This window comes from Melospiza melodia, chromosome 3, assembly GCF_035770615.1.
Source record: "Melospiza melodia melodia isolate bMelMel2 chromosome 3, bMelMel2.pri, whole genome shotgun sequence".
NCBI lineage: Eukaryota > Metazoa > Chordata > Aves > Passeriformes > Passerellidae > Melospiza > Melospiza melodia.
The window spans coordinates 61,538,405-61,563,797 of NC_086196.1; the positions used below are offsets into that span (position 1 = coordinate 61,538,405).

Consider the following 25,393-nt stretch of genomic DNA (forward strand, 5'->3'; position numbering starts at 1 on the left):
CAAAGCATGAGCAGCATCAAATGGGATACATAAGACTCGATGATAAAAATTTTGTGGCACTCTATAGTGCCAGCATTTGCTATATTGAATATTTTTTTCCTTACTTTCCCCTGCACACACTCCACTCACCACATCCTACCCTCCAATTAAAACCAGACATTCATGTGCTGGCCATTTTAGTAATTCATATAGGTGTAAATGCTGATCACTGCAATGAATTCTACTCTATCTACAAAAAGTCCATAGGATTGCTTCTACTTGGAGAAACAGTCTTAGTATTGTGTAATGTTCTGCAAGATTAGCTGCTCAGTCAGTGCTGGTAACTAGCACCACCACCTTTTCCTTCCCTGGTGGACACAAACATCACAAAGTGCATTGATATGCTTGAGTTTTGCAGGGAAAGTTACAGCTGAGTAATAAACCTAATCAAGAGAGCTTTCCTGAGGATATGATGCTTCCCAAGATGCAAGTGCACATTTTTTTTTTTGTGTCACTTGGCATGGAGAACAAAGACTTAGAGAGAGTTTTAAAGTTAGTGGAAAATATCTTGGCAAATAATCCTGATTGAAATGATGAGAGAATTATCTCCTGTGGGACAAACAAATGGGTGGAGATCAAACTTAGCCCTCCTAGCTTCCCAACTTCTGCAGTATCTGAAAATTAATAGAAAAACAGTTCCAGGAAAGGTTCTGCATTTAATAACAGAAGGTGCCTGCCTGTAGAAGAGAACCAGGGAAAACCATTTGACTTAGTTCAATTATAGGCACAACAGACTAGCAAAATACAGTTTGAAACTCATCTAGTTTCTTTAATTTCCTACTTCAGTCTAGGCTGTAAACTTAAATTCTCCTTTAATTAGCCTGCAGTAAGAGGAGAACTCCAAAACTTCCGTATCTTGAAACTGGACCTCACTGCCCTTGAGAACAACATAGGTTTTGTCATCAATTTTATTTAAAGAAGATAAGCAAGTTGTACTGCAAAAATAAAGGGTGAGAGGAGATAACACTGCTTTCTTTTTACTGTATCAGAAACTATAAAGCAAGACCACAAACAAAAACCATTTAAACAAAAATCCAGTTTGGTACAGGAATAAACAACAAAAAAATAAGTCTGAATGGAACTAAGCTGCAAAGTAAAACAGGCTCTCAACCAGGCAGTAGCTGTTAATCAAAGCATTCAGCATGGTAGTGTATAAGAACCTCCTTGCCCAAACCAAGGTTCAGATTTACAGTGATTGGTTTAGCTAATGTAAATATTTCTGCAATGTGGTGTTAGAGGTAAGATTTTGGATCTGGAATCCTTATTACTACTATAGTGCACTGAGGAGCATATTTTTGTCCTTAGTTAAATCCTCTTAGTAGGAGAGGAGGAGTTCTTCAGAGAGATGTTGGGAGGAAGTGTTTATTCTTCTACCATTTTCTGTGGCTCCATTTAAAGGTGTGCAGGAGCTCTTCCTCAAGGACGGACACAGTGCGCAAGACATAAATGGTGAAGAGCAAAACAAATTACTTGGAAAGAAACTACAGATAAACAGAAGACTAATACTTTTGCAGCACGAGCTTGATTAATTTTTTCTCCTGAGAGACTTCTAACAAGAAGGACTTTAAGTAAGGTTTGAGCCATACAAAATACATATAATTTCCTTTACTGAATATACTAGCACTTCTACAAAGTGGATGCATTACCCTACTGACATTGTGACTTTGTGAAGCCTCATCTTAAGGCCACATGGAAAAGAAGTACAAGTCAAGATCACTGATTTTGTAATGATAATTTGCACTCCTTATTTGTACCAAGTGCTATTCTACTGAAGGTTTACAGATGGCTGTTACGTCTACAGCTACAGACATAACACAAGAGCTGTCCTCTTTGGATTAAGCACATTTTGCATGGAAATATTCCATCTGACAATGGAAACAGAACACAGCAACATGGAATCTCAGCAACATGGTCCAGTGAAAGGTATCCCTGCCCATGGCAAGGGGGTTGGAACTGGATTATCTTTAAGGCTCCTTCCAAAACAAACCATTCTATTTTTTTTTTCTTTTGCTTTGTAAGAAGCAATGCAAGAGTTACATTTGTCTTTGCAGCTTTCCATCATAAGCATCTATTTTACAAAACAGTGTTTTAAAAATAGGCAGTATAAGACATTTTCAGTCAAAACACACACACATGTTTTCTAAAAAGTCCTCACATGGTGTACAGGAGTGTTTGTGGAAACCTGTTATAGTCTGCCCAGACATGATTTAGATAATACTTATTGATTTCGTGGTCTGCAATGAGTTCTATGTTTTGCCTTTCTCCATCCTCGTGGAAACTTCCCATTGCTTTCCCACACTACCTTTACCGAAGGGAATGTCCTAAATCTGAGGCTTCATTTTTCATGCAGTAAAATTCAAGAATAAAATCACAGAAGGATGTTCAGTCCAAACAGGGCTGGACCTAAGCACAGATCCTCTCTCAGGCAAATTGAGGCCAAGACACCACGTGAATTGATAGAAAATCAGAGTAGTCAGGCCTTTGAAAATATTTATTGCTCTTTCTACACCATGAAATCAAACATGCAAACAAGCTTTGAAGAGAAAGTGAATGTAACACCACTGATCAGAAACCAAGCAGTTTTAAGATGCTACATGGTGAATTTTGAGGGGTTTTGGTAAATTGAACGATTACATTTGAATGAATAATCCCTCACTACCAACCACTGCTGTCCTGCTGCTAATTTTGCTTTGACATAACAATTAGCTAACAACATGCTTGATTAGAGACCTCCTGGCCCAGATGTATAAAATAGAAGACATGGGGTAAATTACTGTGATGAGAAAATTCATTAATTCTGCAATAACCCCCAACTTTTGGAGTAGTTTCTATTTTAGAGTGAAACATGAAGTCATTGAGATTTAGGTGGTATGAGTCCATAAAAAACCAATTTCAACAACTGGTGTTCTATTTCTATTATGCAGTTCAAATAGGTGTTACTGTTTCCTTTGGAAAAAAAAGGTCTAATGTGTAGGGAAATTAACCTCTTGGAGGCATGTCAATATTTTTACAGCATACACTGTTTAAGACTTGCTTGTGTATGATGTATAGCATGGACAGTTAATTTTCCCATAAGTCATAATTCATAGGACAAACAATGTGAGGGATATTAATGGAAAGAGATCAACAAGGTTATTTCCTTTTGTGACCTTCTGCACAGTTAAATAATACGTGAAACTCTTAATTCAGCAAATAAGTTAACTGGAACTATTTTGTCATTGCAGAGTTGAATACTGAAGCTTCCCTATTTGTGATACTTGCAGATCCTATGCTTCAGCAAACTAATGTTGCTTAATTTTATTTCCCCTTTTGATTTCTGTGCAATGGATGTAAATACCAACTGTTTTCAAGAGGCATCTGGCTTTTTTGACAGATCATGACTACAGAATTTAGCAGTTTATATTTTTCCCCTATTAATTTCAGGACTAGAGTCCAGCTTTATGAACTACTTAATAAACTATTTTGATGAAAAGCATATTCAGTGCTTTACCAGCATTCCCTTGCTCTTTTGATTAATGCAGTAATAGAAATGTTTCCTTTTCACTTTCCCAAGTTCCACATAGACATGTTCTGAAGACAAATTAGCTAAAGGTTATTGCTGCATGAGAACTGCAGCTGTTCTGCAGATGCTGAGTGTCCCTACTTTTCATTGACTTACCAACACTCTCATTCAGAAATAAAATCTATCAGACTATGTCATAGGTTTCATTAGTATAGCTTAATTTGGTAGACTTCTGTTTCAAAATGCTTATAACACACTTTGCCTTGGATGGAGAAAAGAAAAATAAAAAGTATTTTGACAACTTTTATGTTGCATCAGCTGAAATTTAGACACGGGAATAATCTGTAATACCAGATTAGGCTTCCTTCCTATCTGAATACATACATGGTGACTAATGTAGCCAACTCCCCTTTAGAAGGGCTTTGGAAAATGCTGTTGTCCCCATTTCAGAGATAAGAAAGTGGAAGCAGAAGAGTCAAGAGTTTAATCAAGTCCTCACACCAGCTGGTGACCTGTGTTAGGCAGGGCTAGACCCAGACAGTGTTTGCATGAGACTCTTGCAACAGAGCTGGTACCGATTGCATAAGCAGATGGTAACCCATGGAGCAGTCTGTTTCCAAAATAATACATTTCAGTTCAGTAGCAATTGATTTAAGTAGATTTAAATGAAACCAAAACAGTCCTATTGTCAATAAAAACACAGTTTATTGAGATGAATTTATAAGATGCAGAGGGGTTGGACAGAAAATGTCGATATTACACAGGAGAAGTAGAAGAGGAAACTGAGTTTAAAATGAAGCTTCCCAACACCCCCTCCCCCCCAACCTGCCATGCTCTCAGTGTATAAGAACTGTATAAGTTAATTAGAACAAGTCAAAACACAAGTGATCTAAACTTGACAGCTTTGCTTACAGAGGCCCAATAAACTTCTCAACTCAGTGGGTGAACTGAAGCATAAAGTAACACTGCATACTATATTCGCTCCCATTTATAGCCATGCATTAAAATATGCTTCAGGTTAAGAAATTTACAGAAAGCTACTTGTTAAGAAGGCTCTAAAACCTATTTGGTTTCTTAGGCACCAGGAGGAAAATGCCATAGACTTTTGGTTTCACAAGCCCTTTTGTATTGCATCCCCAAATTTCAACACAACTTTAAAGGTCCTGTTTCTCTGAACACATGCTAGAGGCTGCTGCTGAAGCAAGCTAGTAGCACCACACACCTCATTTCCTATTTAACAACCTATCCTAACAACTTACTTGTCTGACAATTCAGTGAGCTTAGACATGCTAGAATAAAAATCTTGCTTGTCCCAACAGCATCAAATAAAAAAACTGAAAGTGATCAGTTGGGCGGAGCAGAGTACTACTTGTAATAACATTTTTAATCAGGGAGACTTAAGAACTACAGAACAGGAACAAGAAAAAGACACACTGTTGGCTATTAACTCTTTAGGGTAGTGCCTTCACTTAAGCCACCTTGTTAAGCCAAAGAAACAACCATGTTTCCAGGGTCAACCAAAAATTTTTCGTAACTTCAACCACATCAGTCTACATCCCTATATCATTCCTGTATCAGGCAGCAGGAGGAGGAGGCAAGGCAAGGCATGCTTCCAATGTCAACAGGGACAGGATGCTCTGTATGACTAGCAAGGTGATGGGTTTATCTCAAGGGATCTTACAAGGGCAAAAACCTGCCACAGAAAGGCTCTTAGCTTTGAGACTTCTGTTATTATCCAGGGCTTAACCTGAAATAAAATGTTTTTATGTTACTTACTATAAATCTCTTCAACACTAGATTAACTGAAGACTGATCTTTGAGGAGGACTGGGGAAAGAGTGGAGGCTGCTCTGAACAAATGTTTTCAAATATAGAGATCTGCTGGCATATAGAAAGAAGAGTGATCAGTAACTGAGATAACAGACTAGGAAACAGTCTGACCTAGACACTCTCAGACCTGTAATAGCTTGGTTTGCCTAGAGCTGGGTGAGTGTATTATACTGGCAATTACATCAGTTTGCTGCTAAAAGATAGCTGCGCATTAGAACATTTCTTAAACACAGTTGTGTCCCCTTTTTATTTGCAGTAATTGTATAACATTAAAAATAACACAAATAACATTAAAAACCATATACACAACATATGCAAGAGAACACAATCTTCTGCTATTTTAATACATTTCGCACTACAGTAGTAAGTACACAGAAGGGGCTTTCTTACCAAGGGAGCTTCCAACCACTAACTGACAGAAAGCAGAACAGATACTGCTTCAGTCATTCTCCAATCATCTTTTCAGTCCTGTACCACATCTAGTTCCTGGTCAAACCCCACAAGTAAAACAGAAATTGCATGTATCTTGTAGAAAGGATTTTAACTAAGTGAAAAAGTAAGCTTAGTCAACTGAAAAATCTTTCCACTTTAAAACTACCATGCACACTTTCAGATTCACAAAATTTCCCGTCCATTTGCAGGTTTCCCCTGAACAGCTAACACAAGACAAATTGCAGACAAAGAGTAACGTAAAACATTGAAGTGTGGTAGGTTATTAACAGACTCTGTGCTCCATCACTTCTCAACTGTCCCATCCCTGAGGATGCATGCAAGCCAAACCATTTTGTCACCTTCTTGCTACTGTATTGAAGGCAAGAGCGATCAAGTGGCAGAAGTACCACAGTTGTTGCCTTCTGCTACTCTTCTCCTTCCTAGCCAGATTTCCTGCAACTGACATCTGCCACTGTTCAGCAGCATCGAGTACCTTCTCTGAAGCTGAGACAGAGCAAGCACTCATACATTTCTAAGTAGAGAACTCTCAAGCTTAAAAGCTGCTCACATACAAGACGCTAAGGAAGTCAACAAAACCACAGAAAAGCTGCATTGTCTCAAGTAAGTGAGACGGTTTTTCCAAGATGCACAGAATTCAGCTAAAAACACCTACTCAATATCTAGCATGAAACTACTTTATGACAGTGATTCTCCACTAGGAGACAAGAAGTAGCCAGCTGTGAGAACATCCGTCCAAATAACCAATTGTCTAATTGTAGCAGAGCTGAACAAGCATTATTAAAACATGCAAATAAAGCCAAGGTACCATCAAACTATATTTTACTTTGAACTATATTTTACCATTGAACTATATTTTACTTCCCCTAAATATAAAATAAAGACATCTATTCTCATTTCATTAATCAAGTTGACAGCTTTAGGACCTTGCAGAGACTATGTAACAACTTCATGAAAAAGCATTGTTATCCTATAGTCACAATCCAGTTAAGACACTACCAGAAAATCTAGTATTACTGTAACAAATAATGTAGAGACATAATAAAGATGACTACTGGGTTTGCTGCTAAACAGAAGCAACTTCAAAGTTTTTTTCTCTCTCTCACTTTCCTTGCCTTCCACCTGAAAAGCCATGAAAAAACTTGGAAACAGGCAAGGGGCATTCTAAAAAGGCAATTGATAGTGACACAGGTGAAAAATTTTCAGAGTGCACTGATAAAAATAAGAAAGAGTGAAGCATAAACTCCAGTGCCCTTCAAAAACCCTTGTGCCAACACGGCAAGCACTGACTGCCCTCTGTCATTCTGCAGTCACGTACACACCACTTAGACAGGCCTGAAGCCTTAACTGGCAGGTTATCATAGATCAACTATTTAACTTGATTTTAAAATATTTGCATTACAGTCTGTAGCTGGTTAACAGCCACTCTAAGAGCCAAGCATGTGGCAGGTTGAGCGTTCCAGCCAGACGAATGCAAGAGAGGCTAAGGGAGAAGTCGGTATCACAGTGAGCTTGATTAAACCCTTCTCTTTGTTCAGCTGCTTGGCTCCAAACACCTCCTCTGTTTCTTTGGTGCCTGGAGGAGACTCATCAGCCTGCCTTCCATTACAGGCCAGAACCAATCTGCTCACAAACTGCCGTTTCTCTAGCGAGGGACCAAACATGACTCTTGAGCAACTTTTCTCCACAGCTTTTTTTCTCATTTGGAGTAGGCTGGGAGTAGCAAAGAAGAGCAGCAATATGTGCATTTGGAGGTCACACAGAGAAGTCATCACTGATAATTTGATATTTTAGTCAGGCCATCAAAAATACTGTATCATAGCTGGCTTTGCTTTCTACCTCGGGACCTTCACAACCCTTTGCAGAATTATTTTCAAGTTCCATCAGCTATTACTCACTCGCTGCCATTATCTGACAATCTTGTGACTTACTTTGCAGTCCAACTGAATGTTAACTGTCACTGTTGTTAGGAAGTATCAGAATACAGAGACCTGTGATAGGTCCAACTGGAACATTTTTGCACCTCTTGCTGTCTCAAAGAAACATACAGGTCTAGGGGTTTTGTTTCTCAGCAGTTGGAAACTGCTTGCACAGTATTTCCAAGATGCCAACACAGAACAAAGTCAGTTTAGTATTTGCCAGTTTGCTTAATCACAATCTGTGTCTACCTTTTCATTAAGGCAGAAATACAGTCCTACAGACAGGCTGATCTGTAGCAATCGACCCCGCAACAGAGGTTAAAAAACCTAGGTCTATTGTAAGAAACACTACAGATACACATATGGTTAGAAAAAGAAACACAACCTATTATTTGTTTCCTACTTCAATTTTATCACTCACATTTCTTTCTCTTAAGAAAATCTGTGTATGAGGTTTGATTTTTCAGAAGCTATTCTGCACCCAAGAGTGTATTTGATCCACTCGAGTTCACACAACACAATGCAGGGGGGAAAAAAAAAAGGAATCACTTCCCTACTGTTTTGACTGTAAATAGAGCTACTAGGGCAATACATGCCTAGGAATAATCTCTCCTGCCTACAATTCAAGAACCTGGTGTTTTAAAGAAAAGATCTACCAATACTAGAACCAGCAGTGATGATGAGGAACCTGAGAGAATCAAGCCAGAAAAAAAAGGAAGATAAAGTTCCTTCAAGCCCAAGGCATCCCCTCAGCAGACAGAGCTAGCAAAAATGCAGAGTACATATTACATGCTTATTTTGAAAATTCAATCGGCCTCAAAGTGTGGCTCTCCTGAGGATGTCACTAGCACCACAGGTGGTGCTTCAGGATTTTAATTTAACTGAAGAGTGCAACTCTTCCACTCCTCCTGTTACCACGTTCTGTTAGACACTACAGAGCAGATTCAGTTTGTGATGAGCTCAGCTTGGACTAAACAAAGCCCAAGGACATACTGCTATTCCAACCTACTCCAGGAAGAAATTTAACTACATGTTCCCATGCATTCAATCCACAGAATCAAACAAGTGCCAGGACAAAATAAAACCTCTGCAAATCACAAGCACTGTGATCAGCAGATCCACAGCACCAAAGTGCACAAGCATTCTCCTTTGCTCTCCAGCTGATCAGATTATTTACTCTCACTTGCAATCCAGCTTGTTTCTGGGTTGTGTATTATTATGTCGGCATCTAATTGCACTACCAGCAAGGAAAACAACTGCTCTGAAAGTCAACAGCATTCAGAGAAAAGCAAAACAATTCACTGTGTTTAATTATTAATAGACAGCAAAAACAACTATTTGTTTTTAAGAAGGAAATCTGTACTAACTCATCCTTACAGTGTATCTTCACTGGCTACAGAAGATATCTTGGAAAAACCATATATACAGTATGAACCAAAGCATAGAACAAGCTGTTGATAACTTGCAAAACTACTTGCATGCCATGGTCTCTGGAGCAGAGCTTGCCAAAAACACACCTAGTGGCAGAAGGTAACATGCAAGGTAACACAAACATTCAGTTCTACAGAAACAGAAAGACAGCAGACTAGGAACACTCAAAGATTAAGTTCATAACAGGAAAAAGGAAAAGCCCATAGCAGAAAAATTATGGCTTCTGATCGATTGCTATTGCTCCATCAGCAGAGTTGCAGTGTATGCACTATCAGCTTTGTTTAACTATGTTCCAAGAAAGTTCAAACAATTTAATGGTTAAACAGGGAAAAAAAAAAAGAAAACACAACAGAAAAGCATGCCTGCTTACATTTGGTTTCCTGTGTAGAAACACACAGAGAAAAGCTGTGGGGTAACGCAGCTGGACAGCAGCAGGAATTTCTTTGCAGAAAGGGCTGTTAAGCATTGGAATGGACTACCCAGGAAGGTGCTGGAGTCATCATCACTGGAGGCATTCAAGAAACAACTGGACATGGCACCCAGTGCCAGAGTCCACTTGACAAGTTGGTGTTTGGTCAAAGGTTGGACTCGATGATCTCAGAGGTTTTCTCCAACCCTAGCAATTCTGTACTGCCTGTCCTCAATTCTTCTCTAATGTTGCAGTGGCAGTAACCCTAAGTCACACTCTGAGGCATCTTAGTGAACAGTGGTCCTACATTTTCATCTCAGTTCATAGCTGCTGAATTTGGACTATGCATAATTAAGATATAAATTTGAACAATCTAGGAATACCTTCCTCATATGCATAAGCCTTAATTTACACTGTCAAGTTTTTATATGAAAGATATTAGAAGTAGTTAACAACTTTGTTTCATTGGCAGTCACTTGTCCTTCTTTGAAAGATGCTCAGCTTATGAAAAATGCTTCGCCTTGAAAGAGACAAGTCAACTGGCATTCCAGATAATTAATTCAGTCCCCTATTTATCCACCCCACCTTCAATATTTCCAATGGAAGGGATCAGGATGGTAAAGAGCAAACAAATAAACCCAAGTAAGTCTAGAATCTCATTTATCCATCTCCTGAAGAGCACAAAAAAGAGAAAATATTATGAAAAAGATGCCCCTATTAACTTTACATTGAAAAACAAATCACTTGATAAAGCCTAAGCAAAAGCCATCATCTCTGTTACATGTTGAATAAAGCTTTGAAAACCTAGTTCAAGTTTATAAGAAAACTTTAGTTTTTCTAGTTTGCAGACTCTCTCAAAAATGTTGCACATAGATTTAAACCTTGAGGTAGCAGCTTGAAATTAAAGCAACGTGGGAAGCAATGTTTGGAATGAGAGAATATTCTTAAATTTTCACAATTTGAGATAAATTCCAAGAATATTCAAGCAAGCTTCACCATCTTCAAACACAAACCAAAATCCTGGAAATGCACCTGCAGGTACTTGTAAAAAGTGAAGACACTTTAAAAACCAGGGGAGAAACTAGTATTAATCCACTTTACTGTTATTTTCTTCAGCATAAACCATGTGCCATGTATATTACAGCAGCCCTCCTTAAAAGTTTTCTAAAATGTTTGTTCACAGCACTGGGCTTTAAGTCTAAACATTTTGGTTTCTAAAGTTGTATCTCAGGCCTGCTTAGAGTCTTACACGCTTCGCAAATAAAGACTCCAACTACAGGCAGCAGTTTCTCTTTTCATTTTATTGCTGTTTTGAAAGCAACCATTTTCACTCATCTGCAAATGATTCCCTTTCTTTTCACCAGCCTTGATGTTTATCAGTGGGACCGGTATCATTTTTCAATGACTCTGGTGGGCAAGTAGAAGATTTCCTGGTAAATAAGACGTGGCCCAGGGTAGGCAAACCTTTGCTCATGTGAGTAGGCAAAATTGAGGGTCAAGAGGGCACCTCCTTGCATGAATAGCTCCTTTATCATTAAAGCTGATGTTTCACAACCAGGATGGAGCAATAAAGAGTAAAAGTAAGGAACTGGAGGAGAGGGAAATGACCAAATCACCTTGTATTTGGTTCAGTCTTCCAAACTCCCTCCTACAGCAGGGTAGACAAAAGTGTCATCACTGGATCCCTGCTTTGCTGCCCTTCCTAAAGAGTCCCAGGACTTAGGGCCACTGAAACAAGTGGCAATGACAAGCCACAGAATTGTATCAACAGACAAAGCTGTTACACTACTTTTAAGATCCCACAATGATGATAAATATGATATAATGACATTAATACCAACAATGTTAATTTCTGCACACATTCCAAAGAGTCATGAGACTTCTTTTCCAAAATAATTGAACATAGAGATGGGAGATTACACAGCTCCTTCTGTCAATACACAGTTGTGGTTGAGGGTCTTTGGAGGCTTAAATAATGTGAATAATGTGGCATCTCAGCCACATTTATATCTGAGCAATCAGCTCCACCCAGAAGAACATGAACAAGCAGAAACCAGCCTATACACTGCCCAGGGTGAGTTACCTTTAAAATCAGGGTCCACATAACGTTACTCTGAGAAGTGTTTAAGTACTTTACCTCTTACAGTTATGATAAATAGTATGGTACTTTCAACAATCAAAAGCAAATGGATTCTTCACACAAGAGACTCCTAAAAGTTGCTTTTAAGCAAGTTTATTTTTAGGCATTTCTCCGGATGGAGGGAAAAGGCTTTCTTTTTAGCATATCCTACAATACTTAGCTTGTAAATTTTTGCAAGTGTGTTAAACACATTTCAATAAACATTTATTGTGGTGTATTTCTATTGTAATACATTGTGAAATTTTTATTACAGAATATAAACTTTAGACAGTATTTGACCAAAAACAGCCTACTTCATAATCAGTCAAACTCTTGGTACAGAGATGCTGGTCTGTACGTGAGCTGAGAATCTGCGCTGATAACCTATTTGTCTTTTTAAGTGCTCAAGATCAATGCTACAGATCTGGCTTTGGAGCCATTCCACACAGTTTCCATTGCACTTACAGCTAGCATTAGGCTCAAAGGAACACACGAGCTAACCTGGGTGGGGAACAAGGGCAGCAGAGAGACCGGTCTCTGAATAAGTCAGTCCTTGTCACCTTTCAGGCTGCTTCTGGAAACAAAATTGGTATTGTTAGTCCAACTTGAACATTTCTTGGCATCCTTTCATTTTACCAACACCCATTTAAAATTCTACAGTTGGTGATATTTGCTGAAGAACTTTATCCAGTATGTTTTAAATGGGGGTCTTAAATAGAACATCAGAGAAGTAACAGCAAAGCTCAACATGGCTCTGGAAAGTCACAAAAGTATCAGTGGGGACCAACATCAGAGTGAAATAAAAGGCTTCAAGATGAAATTACCTATTAAAAAAGAGACAACAGCAGAAAAATTAGTTAAACCACGCAAAATCCCAAGCACAACTTTAGGGAGTCCTTGGAAGAAGCTAGAAGAGGAGGCTCGAGGAACAAGATAGCAGTGGGGATGAGGATGAGTGGGGAGGTGTTAAAAGCCCATTTTTAAAATCAAGATGTTCTGGTTGTGAATAAAGAATAAATTTGTAGGTTTAATAATAGAAGAGGATGATCAGGTTTTGTGAAAGAGATGCAAGCAATGTTTTAAATATTCGGCAGAACCCAACAGAAGCAGCATTGAGTGGGTGAGAAAGGACAACTACAAAGACTATTTCTGATATTCTTTACAGCTTATTTAGGACAGAATCCTGATTCTTACATGATTCCCCCCCAATCAGTTAGCTTCAGCTAGGTTAGATTTCACCCAACAATTGTCCTCTAGCAGATATGACACACTCCCCTCTTTCCCACCACTTCTTTCATAGAACTTGAATACGAACAGGCACAAAACTACAACTCTAAAAGAGAGCAGGCAGTAAAGTTTGCAGTTACCAATAACTATGAAATAAAGGCATTTACATTTGAGCAAACCTGAACTTAGGATGACAACAGAATTTCTATGTGAGATCATCAGACTAGCAAGACTGGACATGGAAAGTAGGATAGGATTGGAAGAAGTGCAGAGGGAAACCTCAAACCACGTATGATATTATCAGCAGGAGCTAATGCATTGGAGAGGAAAGGCCCTCCACACTTTTTCATTATCATCTTGTATTTTAAGGAAAAAAAACCCAAAACCAAAAACCTCCCAACTTTCTGCCACTTCAGGATTCATTGTGATACTCATAATGGGAAAAAACAACCAAACATAAAACCCCGTTAATGATTCCCTCATACCAACATAATTTTCATAATAAATTAAGGCAGAATGTAGATCTTGCATTATGTCTGCAGCAAGTTAAGCGTGCCAGGCACATCCCAATCCAAACAATGCTTTTTTTTCCTTGAGGACATTAAAACAGGTTTGGGATATAATCTAGAGTAAGATTTCATTAAGACTCCAGAACAATAAAAACCTACTCCAAACACATAGCATGTCTTTCATTTTTCAACGTCTCTTTATAGTTTCAAGCCTCTATCCACCTGTTCCACTAAATACCACGGACACTTAGCAGGGCACTAAGACGGGAACAATAAGGTCATTGCCATCAGAACGCTCTGCTATCTGAAGCAGACAGAAGGAAGCCACCAACCGAAGAAAGAGAACTTTAACCACAAACTTTTAGGATAAAGAATCTTTACTCTTCCAAGCTTGCATAGTATCGATTACACCAAGAAAACTAATGAGCCACTTCGCCATTCTTCTGTATTTGAGCATTTTAATCGACTTTTAGTGAATTTGAAAATAAAATAATTTTATTAAAAATCCAAACATAATGAACAGCAAATCTTACTCGGTATAAACATTTCTGAAATAAAAGTCCCAAATGGCTCACTCTCACCACTGGAGCCCCACACATCTGGGCAGTCTGTTTCATAGTTCACTACTGCTTACCACGACATTTTAACAGATTCCACATCCATAAGAAGGCATTAACTAAGTTTATATAGCTCTCGGATTTAATACACGCTATCGATTAAGAATTGGGTTTGAAGAGCAATCTGCCGGATTATCAACTCCTTATGGCTTGGGAAAAAGTCAGTCTCCTAGAGTATAATAGCGCAGGAGTTGCGAGCATCCCTCCGTGCGAGCCGGGCACCCTTTCCTCCCGTTACCCCGACTGACCTGCGGGACCCCCAGGCACTTCTCCAGCATTTAGTACGGGAAGAAATTAAAAAAGAGAAAGGGAAGAAAATCAGACCAAACACAAGAGGATCGAGACACTTGGCTTCACCTTCCCTTCCTCTTAACACAACATCCATTGAGGCAGAAGGAGCCACCGTGGGTGCTAAAACAAGAGCCGCATTCACGGGCGCCGGGTTGAGCAGCGGGCGGGAGCACGCTCCGGGCGGCACCTCTGGGCCGGCCCGCTGAAAATCAACCTCCAGCTCCTTTAGGACTCAGAGGGAAAGAGTAAGCTCTGTCATTAAGTAGTTAGGAACGATTAAGAGGTTTCCCTACGCTCCCGCTCCAGGGACAGGTTTTCGGCACCGGGCTTTGTGAAGGCACTGACACGGTCGGGCTGTGCCGGGTCCCGGCTGCTTCCTCAGCCCGCTCGCCCACGGGCGCGGGGTTTTCCGCTCCAGGGCGCCCGCCAGCACCTGCTGCTGCTGCTGCTGCCTCCGGCACCCCCGGCCCTAACCCCGGTTCCCGCCCCGGCGGCGCCCGCTGTACCTACCTGCAGGATCCTGTCCAGACCCTCTTGGCCCAGGCAAGGGAACTGCTTGAGCAGCTCTGTCTTCTGCCGCTTGTAGTTGTCGGTAGCCGAGCGCCAGTGGGGCTCCTCCAGCACCTCGAAGATCGCCGCCCCAATGGACAGGTAGAAGATGATGGCCGAGGTCAACAAGGGGCCCCTGTCCACCATGGTGCTGGCGGCGGGCAAGGAGGGCGGGCGGGCGGAGTGCGGCGGGTGGGCGAGCCGGGGCGTGTGCCCCGCGCTGCGGCCGTGGGTGCCCAAAGCCGCCCAGTCCTTCCCCTGACACCTCTTCCTACCCCGGCCGTCCGCCGTCCCTCCGCTCCCGGCTTCTGCTGCGTTCCCTTAGAGTCTTCCACACTCCCCTTCCACACTCCCCTCCCACTCTCTCCTCCTCCCTCCACTCCCCCCGGGCTGTCTCCTTCTCCTAGTTTTCTCCTCCCTCCAGAACAGCGATTTGAATCTGGGGCTCTCCCGCTTCCTCTCTTCCCCCCGCCCGCGCATGCGGCGCTGCCGCCGGGGAGCGGCCGCCCGGGGCGCGGCGGGACCCGGCCCGCGGCCCGGCCGGGGGCGGGCGATCCCGCGGCGCGGGAGGGAGGTGGTGGGCTCCGGCCATCGCCATCGCCAGCCCCCGAGGGGCCGCCTGGGGGAAGGGGAGCGGGGCCGCGACCTCCGTTTTTCCCGCCCTGCCTGCCGGGAGCCGGTGTGGGGCCGGGAGGGCAGCCCGGCCCCGGCCTCTTCTCCCTGAGCGCGCTTGGTCCCTGCGCCCGCAGCCGTCCGTGCGTCCCTCTCTGTCTTTTCCCCAGAGTCAGGGTAAGAAGGGGTAACGTCGCTCAGTTTTATTTTACTTGTTCCCTCATGCCGGCAGGTTCAGCGGAATTTCTCGTTTTCGACGCCGGGAGGCTGTGAAATGAGACCTGTGGCTTTCCTGGATGTGTGAAAGCATGAGGGGAAGCTGAGCAGGAGCTTTGAGGAGAAAAGATGTCCGTCGGCAGATTTCACCCTTCCTGAGACGTCCACACGTGGGCATTACAGTTCACTAGGAGCAGAAACTGCATCTCCATTTCTTTCATGCCTTTGGTACCCTCAATAAATATCGCTATGTTCCTGTCTGTGTGTTTGGGAGGGAGGGGAAACACCGGGTAGTGATTTTCCATAAGATGCTCAAAATATCTTCCAAGCTGAAGCTCTCTTGAAGCTCATCCTGTTTCTGAAGCCCTCTTCTGGGGCCACTTACAGCCACGCACAAGCCCTTGCCCTTCTGTGTTCGAATTTAAATGGGTCAGGGAGAGATACAGTGACGTGTTATACACACTGGCAAAGTGCTTCTGGTGTGGACTTACAAACATCATTTTTGTGAGGGTAAGTTGTTCTGTTTCTCCTTCAGCCCCCACAACAGGAAGTAAACACTCAAGAAGAAGAGTAGTTCATGCCAACTGCATCAACACTAAGAGATTAGGGGTGTATAGGTACTCAGTTGGAGTACACAAACTAAAAGGCTGAGATAAGCCCGTGCAGACATAGTTGAAAAGGGGGAATGGATGAGAATGGGAAAGAAAAAGCAGAGAGGTAGAAAATATGCAAGAGAGTATAACAAAACAAAAAGGAGAGTACATATAAGGTAGAGGAACATGCATTGGTTGGAGTTACCTATATAAAACAATCAGGCCCAATGTATACTCATGTGATATTGCCCTCAAGAAATCACATGGTCCTTAAGCAGTCCTTTCACTAATGTATATAGTGGTCAATAAAAATACATCTGCAAGAGATTCCTAGCAGCCTAAAAGCAGGACTGGAGGAACTACAAAATCCACAAGCACATCAAGTGATCAGTTTTTGCATGGGATTTTCCAGTTGTTTAAAGGAAGCATTAAAAAGAAAAAAAGGTTTTCAAACTGCAGTAGTTAAAAAAATAATTTATATGTATTAGAGGGAATAGCAAGACAAAACATCAATAAACATTTTTTAAATGTCATAAATTATGCTAATTTTTTATTAAGGGAAAAATGGGGGATGCTTCATGAAGTTGAAAGGCTGTAATTTCCTTTTAATTAAAAGGAAAAGAATTTCAAGATGCACAATTACCACATGAAAATTATTCCCAGGTGTTATCACTTGGCCCAAGACCTTTGCAAAACTTGAAAAGCCATTGGCCACAAATGAATAATGTGAGCATCTATCATTGTCTCACTCGCTGATTTTAAAAAATTGTGTGTAAGTACTTATGGCAAGGGACTGAAAGAATTGAAGAGCTTTCAGTAGGCAAATTATGATATAATTTTCCTTTTGGTGCTCTTGCACCTTGTTCTGAGTCACCTGTAAGTGGTTAGGTTACTCCGACAGCGGCAGCAGTAGCCTGACGCATTACAGCAATGCTGCGCTTGTGTGTTCCTGACCCTGAACATCTGTGCTTCGTAACTGGAAGGTATTTGATTAAATTTTGAAACTGTACTCTTCTCCATCTGTCTTTAAGTCTCTAAAGGCCCATTTATACATTGAAACAGTATCTTAAAGGCACAAGGAATGACACGAATGACCCTGAACCCACTGCAGTTGTAGAGCACAGACAAGGGCAAAAACACTTTCAGGCATTTTACAGAAAGTTTGTGATTTTGATTCAACATTTCTACTTTCCACTCTAAACTCCCAATCACTGATTGCATAATTAGTACTCCCAGTAACTGAGTCAGTCCATATTTAAAAACAAACAAGCCTGTAAATCACATACCGTTTTTCCCTGTGTTGAAATGCTATTACACTTGTTAGACTGTCTCCTTGTGTTTCTCTGGGTCTAAAAGAGGTGAGCCTGGTAAGGAGCAACATCCAGAAGAATAGTTTACTCCCCGAGGGACCATAACCAGCTACTCCTGCAAGTAGAGGTGATCCACTGAGTACCAAAAAACTTCAGGCACTTAGATATTTCACTTTGATTCCATTGTCTTCTGCAGAACAAATTACAAGGTATACTTTCATGTTGCTGGCCAAGTAGTGTCGCAAGAAGGAATGTTTTGTGTAGCTGGCCTTTCCTTGCACCTCCTGATCTAAAATGCTTGTCCTGACCTCAGAAAAGATCCTATATCCTTTTATTCATGGCCCTTTTCTCTTCTTTGTTTCCCTTGGATTAAACAGTACCCCTATTGTCAACCCACAGCACCTGCCACATAGGCCCCACAGCTTTTCATGCTAGCTAAGTTAATCAAAAGGCTGGGGTTATTCACTCACAGGCTTTTAAATCTCATTAAAAATCAAGGGAGAAACAGCAGAAAGCACTGTGGTGAGCAATACCACACATATCAATCATTTGTATTATTTGCATAGGACATTATTTCAGGCTGTCCAGTCCAAAAGGAAATCTCTTTCATCCAAGCTGTATGTCTAAGACACATTTGCTGTACAGATGTTTCCTAGGGCAGCCTGGAATGAATGAATAAATGTCAGAAAATGTTTTAGATGGAGCAAGTAAAAGACATTATTTGGGTAAAAGAAACCTGTCATGTAGTGGCAAAGACTGCATGCTATACCGGGTATGAACTATGGGCCTCTCTTCAAGCCTCTGCCATTTTTCACTTAGAAGCCTATTTTTGGCTGGTTGATGACTGTTCTCAATGCCTGTCAACTCTGTATCTTTCATTTATTTTTTAACTGTTGAAATTTAGACACCTCCAACGTTTCCTTCAAGTGTTACGCATCCAGCCATGGGTGGCTTAACTAATTTGAGGGGTGCCCTGTCGTGACTATTGTGAGCAGTTTTGCTTCTTTGATGCAGTCCAGTGCACACAGAGAGGGTAAAGGGTGGTCTGCAGATGATGCAGAATTTTATATGAGGCATTTGTGGAAAGTTCAAAAATTCTCCATGGGATTGTTCATACCTTTTGGCTTAAGTATTTACAAAAGCACATTTTATCCTCTGAATGTACAGTAACACATAGTAAATCATAATAAAAACCTTTACCAAAACAACCTGCATACCACTGCAGCAGACTTCTTTACCCATGGACAGATAATGAGTGAACAAACACCACATGACAGATGTTAGTCATGCCGCTTAATGAATAACTGGTGATGAGTACAATACCTGTGTGGAATGGCTGTAATATGTTCAAAGAAAAGTATGCATTTGGATCATCTGTTTTTCACTGAGGTACCTGCAGTGCTCGAGAGAAGTGTCTTCATAAGGAAGAAGCCTCGGTATCAGGAAGAAACCCAGGTATTTCAACTGTTTTTCTGCATCTGTTTCCTTGACTGCCTTGTTCCTCAGCCATCCATAGCAGTCACTAAACATTTTTCCTTCAAAATATTTTAAAAATAAATACTCTGGCCTTCTTTTTCTGTTCCACCATGACCTCACTGGTAGTGCCAGAAGCTTTATGGCAGTCCTTCATGCTGACACTCATGTCAGTGATCCAAGCATTTCAGAATACAGCTCTACAAAAAAAAACCGACTTGTACAATGTCAGTCCTGGGCTGGCTTTTACCACCATGATACCCGGAGGACATTACTCTTCTAGATAATGTGCTCAAGGATAGCTGAGCACCATGGTAACAGTCAGTGAATATGCAACAATCTGTTATTTTGTTAAATAAAACATCACAGTCAAGTCTTATTTTTGGGTCATTAAGAAGGAATTAAATTTTATTTGTATATAGTAATATGGATGAATGTTTGCCCATCATCCTGAGACTTGTTTCCCAAACCAGTTTAATTTATCACTCTGGTGTCATGCAGTGCATGCAGTGCATACCTTTTCCAGTGTTACTGCCTGAATGTGGCAGTGCTGGATTACAGGGGGGAATTCAAGGAGCTGTTAGCCTCCTCCGTCTCCCAGCTGGGTTGCACAGCTGTGTGTCTGTGTGCCAGGTTGTGCAATGAAGGGCCTTTTATGTGACTAAACAGCTCCCAAATCCAAACTGGGCTCCCTTCCATGCACGGTGTGTAGCACTCACGTTTTGTTAGTCAACATGTCAGAAGAGCTGTTCCCACCTAACTCTTCCCTTTATAGAAAAAATGTCTGCACATTAATTTTGGCAGCGGGAAAGCAGACGGAAGGTTGAAGGCTTTTTTGTTTCTCCTCTTGGGTGAATAGAGCCTCGTGGATAACAAATGAAGACAGCTATACACCAAAAAAAATTGAAAAGGATCATATTTTTATCATCTGTTCTCCAGTTCCAAACCCTGCAGCAACAGCTTGTGAGGTTAGATTGGTCTTATCTAGGGAAAGAAAAGATTGAGTAAGTAAGTGAAAGAGCTGGCTCCATGCAGTTGAAGGAATACAGATTTTTAAGATTTTTGTTTTCTGTGGACATGAGTTGCTTTTGTGCTCGGTGTACTGGAATGAAAGAAGGATCATGGCCCATGCAGTCTCTATGCAGGAGCCTCTGCCTTAAGTGTTTAAAGGGATTTTGGAAGAAGACAAGAGCTCCTGGCATAGTCAGTCTCCACAGCTCCTTACCCTGTCACATGGTTCTTTGTGATCCCTCCTCCGTCACATGTGGTATTGGGAAAGAAAACAGCAAAGGCTGAGCACTAACTCCCACAGCTGTCCTGCAAGGGAAGGGCTTGCAAAGCTGTTAGTGGCTTTTAACTTAAGCTTTGTACCCTCCTAGACCATCATCAGGAGAGGTGTTTACAGAGTTTGGAGGGACTTGGATTTCAGTGTTACTGCCTTCCAGTGGTGCCTCCCACATGCCAAAATTCAGTGTAAAAGTAGCAAGGAAGTCTAGGTGACTTGCAGATATGACTCTTGGGAGGTAACTTGGCACAAAGGTGACTGGGTTAGAGCATCAGAAAAAAGTTCACCTGGTCTGGTGCTTCGGTCAACAAGAGGAGTGCTGTCATTGCTCTAAGCATAGAAGCTGCCTGCAAGTCCTAACTTCCAGGTCTCATGGTGAGCACCATGCTCATGGCTCTCAGTGACTTTGTAGGGATGTGTGTGTGCATGGTCACAGCCAAGTGCAAGATAACCCATGACTGAGGTGGAAAAGCAAGTTGGATGCTGAATGTTTTCCTCCTGTTGTGTAGCACCTCAGCAGTGCTCTGTTCATCATTCTGTCTCACAACTGGAACACAGTCCAGGGAAACTGAAGAAGCAGTGAGTGAATGGAAACAGACTCAAATTGTCCATGTTGCTGATCTCCTTTGGGAGCTCATGGGGAAGTCCTGGTAACTCAGGTCAGACTCACAATGGCGCCAACAATGAGGTTTGGAGGAGGCCTGGCAACAAGCAGGGCTGAGGGAGGGCACAGAGTGTAAGAATACACAACTCATAACTACACTTGTGCATCTGCAAAAATCGCTGAAGCAGCTGGGAGAGAGAGAATATGAGGAAGGGAATACTGACGCCATCAAGATAAAAGGCTGTGGTGCTTTCTAAGGGCATCCAAACTGAGGTGAACATCCCAAGCTTTTTCTTCATTCAAGAGGACCATCTGAGGCTGAACATGCCCAGGGAATACTGCATTGCCAAGATGGGTTATAGAAACTAATGGTTAGCAGCAACTCATTTCCTTTGAATATTAGTTATTTCTTTTGCCAAAGAGAGGCGAAAAAGGGGAGGAGGAGGAAATAAAAACTAAATGGGCTAGTTCATTTATTTTATAAGATCAAGTCAATAAGCAGATGGGTGAACTCTGCAAATGGCATTGCTTCAGTCAAGACAGAAAATTCAGTGTTTTCCCCGCATGTGTTTTTTTGCAAGATTTCTTTGGAACAAGGAAGTGTATGCAAATAATGGAACCAATCTGCAAATGCTCATTCAGCTAAGCAGCCATGAACTCTCACTGACTGTGGGTACTTGTAACACTAAAGACTCCAGGCTGGGGAGCCTGCTTCATATTCTACCCTTGCTTCACTGCTCCCCACTCTTATCCCCTAACTTTTGCAATTCAGTGCCAATCAGAGTTAATAAAGGTGTGTCTGTGATCCTACAAAGCAATTTGCATCATCATCTTTTGTGATGAAATTTTCACAGGGGAAGGAGGAGCAGCAGCATTTTGTCCAAGTAAAGGTTGCCCTGGCAATATACCAAGAAGCCTGAAGCCCTTAATTTTCCTAAGAGAGATTTGATTACCGCATCCCATATCTGAGTGCAGAAATGTGTCCTGCAGAAACTACACTCCCCCACCCCTTCACTCCCCCTTTTCCAAGATAAGTCTAAAAGTAGTCTGGAACTTACAATCTTGCATTGCTGCCGCTGTGTCACAACCACATGGACAAGCTTGGGCTGCCTTGCTGAAATTATTGTACTAGGCCTACAACAGATCACAGATCTGCCTCTGCCCTACCAAAATTATCATTTTCCATAGCTGGGTTAAAGAAACTGCTGCTTTCACTAGAGAGAAGTGGCCAGAACTGCCAGTTGACATTAATTGTGTTGTATGTTTTTTCAGTGTGTATCTGTTATAAACAAATGACAATGCAACTTCCATTTTGTCTAAAGGAACTGATAATCAACACAGAGCTATTAAAACATGACAAATAAGTAATGTCTAAGCCAGATAAATAAATGAGCTGTTGGAGAAGTCTTTCTTCTGCTGTGCTGCCTAGTGCAAATACAGCAGCCTTGCTTAATAAAGGAGGCCTCATTTAGTTCTGGGCTTGTCTCAACACTAGTCTTTTACAAGTACTTTGGACAAGATCATTAATCCTGCATGTATCAACTGAAGACATGCCTCCCAATTTCCTTCTAATGCTGAGAAAAGCCCTAGTTACACAATTATACCTTGACTAACAAATATCTATTCTCAGCAGTGGGAAGTATGTTTTTTTTTTTTGCAGCTATCAGAGTGTACAAATGCCTTGTATTTAGAGAGATTAAATTCCTTTGCCTCTGTTTATACCTGGACTGCTTGTAGGGCAGGCTGCTTGGAAAACATGGGAAGATTACAATTGGAATATCTATTATCATTATAATGTTGTGGAAATCTGCCAGCTGTTAGGAGAGCAGTGTGAGAAGGACATCGCTGGGGTTCATAGGTAAAGAAGAGAGGGGATTTTGATATCTGTCATTAGTACAGAACAGTGGGAGAAGCTGCTGTGGTGCCTCACTGGCAGGACACAGTGGGGAGGCTGCTATTGCCACTGGGAGAAAGGGTGGGATGGAGCCTGGAGGAAGTGTTGTGCAGGCTGGCTGCCATGGGAGGCCTTTGCTGGCCTTATTGTGGGCAACAGGGCCACGCTGATACTCCAGCCACACATAATCCAGCTATCATTTTTATTTTCCAGAAAAAAGTTGGCTTTCCTGTCTGGGATGACTAAACTAAAGTGTTTTTTCTCCATTTAACCTTGATGCAAAGTTCTCTGTTTTTGAACAGAGATCTCAAGTTTTAAGATGCAATTCAAATCTGAACCTTTCCTTATGGTCCCCACTGTGTGGAGAATTCCTCTGAGTCTGGCAGTTTTCCATCTTAGAAATCTCATATAGTTTACATTGATTGTGGTTTAGACATAAAGCTTGAATTTGGTCCTCTGTGGATAGAAAAATTGAATATTTTCAAACAGGGGTGCGGAGAGAGAAAAAAAGGAAAAAGTAAAAAGGCCTTGAATAATATAAAATAGGGGATCTAGCACTGCTAAGGAGGCAGATCAAATAATCTTGTGGTCTTTTCATATGTGTCTTTTGCAGTTAGCATAGGCTTTCCAGGACAATTGAGTACCCACTTCAGGACCAGGGAGCAGGGGTAGGGAAGAGCTCACAGGAGCACCTTGACAGCTTGCCAATGCACACACAAGCGCTATGCACCTTTCAGTCAGCCCCTGCAGTGAATTATGTTTTCAGTTGTACCTTGCAGAGTGAATAGCAAATAACTTTAGACTGTAACACTGTCCAATCTGTTCCCCCATATGCACTCGTTTTCCAAAGAATACACTGTACTGTGCAGTAATGAGTGTGTTCAAATAACAATGGAAAGAATGACTCTGATATTCTCCTGAACTAATTTCAAAGATGCATATCCAGTTCTCTGCCTTTTTTGGTTAGTCTCTTTACACCATTTATGTCTGCTTTTAAACAGACTGAGTAGAAGAAGAGATTCTGGCACACCTGATCCAACTTTAAAATTCAGCTCCACGGAAAGGCAGCTAATACACAGCCATAGCTCCCAGTACATTTTTATTTCTTAAAACTATGATAATTCCGTGTTGGTAAGGTAGGTAAAAGTGATTGTAGGCGGTTACACATGAACTGGAATGCATGGCACAAAAAGATGGATCTTTCTGTAACACTAAGTACTGTCTCACATATGGGAGACAATATGTCAACTCACAAATCCTCTTTTAGGCACGTGTAAAAAGCACTGAAACCAACATGGGCCACCTGTGACATGCAAAGCCCAGAGCTGAAACAGCCACATTCTCAAAGCTGAGCTATGAAGTCCTCCATAATCGAAAGTCCTCCAAACTCGAAAGATTTATTGTTCTTCTGGGGGCAGTTTTAGGCACATCACTTATTCCCATTGAGCTCTGGCAGTTTCTCATATCCTGTTTTTTCTCATGGTATCTTCTCTGTGGCTAGTCCTGCAGCCAGCTTGCTTTCCAGCTGGATAAGCTGCCTCTGCTGTGATACCAACACTAGCTGGGCCAACAGAGAAGACAGTGGAATCAGATACATATATAGGATAACAATAGTAATACTGTTACTATACTAACAATATAGACTTACTAGAATTGGAATGTTCTTTGTTCCTTGTACTGACTTTCTCCCTGAAGGATTGTGCACAGCACAATACTAAGTGAATTTCAGCCCTGTGTACAGAGCCAGCACATGGTTTCTACAACACCTGACTTCTACTTAATGGTCAGGTTGGCTCTAAGTGGGAATAACTTTTGTTACACTTCTGCACACATAGGCAAGTTTTGATTAAAGGCAATGAAAGATTACATTTGGAAAAGTGAGGGTATTTTTTTTTCTTCTTCTCATTCTGGAAAGGACCACCAAGCCCTTCTGCCTACTGAACTATAAAGATAAAGGCTGTAAGTAATGTGGGGGAAAGAGAAAGGTTTTATACCACCACTTTGTCCTGTTTGAGTGATCCATCTCTATATGTTGTTCATGCTTGGACGGTGCAGTTTCTATTCACAAATATTCCTGTTTGAGTGTCTGCTTCGTGCAGTGATGGTTAATAGAGCATTGTGTCATAGATAGTGCCAGGCACAGGGCATTGCTGTGCTGTGAAAGAGCTCAGCTGAGCACAGGGGCTGTGAGGACATGAGTGAAGGCTCCCAAGTGCACTTGCTGAACCAAATACATTGCTTAAAAAATAGTGCATTGGAATGAGACAAGTAAAAAGCAACAAGCCTCTGATTGGAAAAGAGACAGCCCAATTATTCTTTCAGACATTCCATTTATATAGGAGATGGACAGAAGCCCTCCATACCTATAAAATCCTCCAACTCTTGCAGACAGACAGGTCTCCTTTTAACCATTGTCCCAGATGTATTTCAGCTGCAATACAAAACAAGTCTGGCTCAACCCTTTGCAGACCTCTGGACTGTCAAAAGCCTGGAACAGCGAGACTCTTGAGTGATT

General features: G+C 41.5%; 1 protein-coding gene and 1 long non-coding RNA gene across 3 annotated transcripts in view; one reads left to right on the forward strand and one right to left on the reverse strand.

The window, feature by feature from the left end:
* KCNK5 (potassium two pore domain channel subfamily K member 5) overlaps window positions 1-15,069 on the reverse strand; it is a 34,652-nt gene extending 19,583 nt beyond the window's left edge. Inside the window, exon 1 of one of the 2 annotated variants that reach the window (XM_063152007.1) lies at window positions 14,853-15,069. In XM_063152007.1, the coding sequence (XP_063008077.1) occupies window positions 14,853-15,038 (186 nt within the window). In that variant the 5' untranslated portion in view covers window positions 15,039-15,069. Of the gene's footprint in view, window positions 1-9,540; window positions 9,652-14,852 lie in introns of those variants that run through there. The other variant, XM_063152008.1, reaches the window with a different exon arrangement.
* Window positions 15,070-15,535: 466 nt separating this feature from the next.
* Window positions 15,536-15,975, forward strand: LOC134415948 (uncharacterized). Its single transcript, XR_010027140.1, has 2 exons — window positions 15,536-15,646; window positions 15,736-15,975. It is a non-coding gene; the product is annotated as an uncharacterized LOC134415948 (long non-coding RNA).
* The last annotated feature ends 9,418 nt before the right edge of the window (window positions 15,976-25,393 follow it).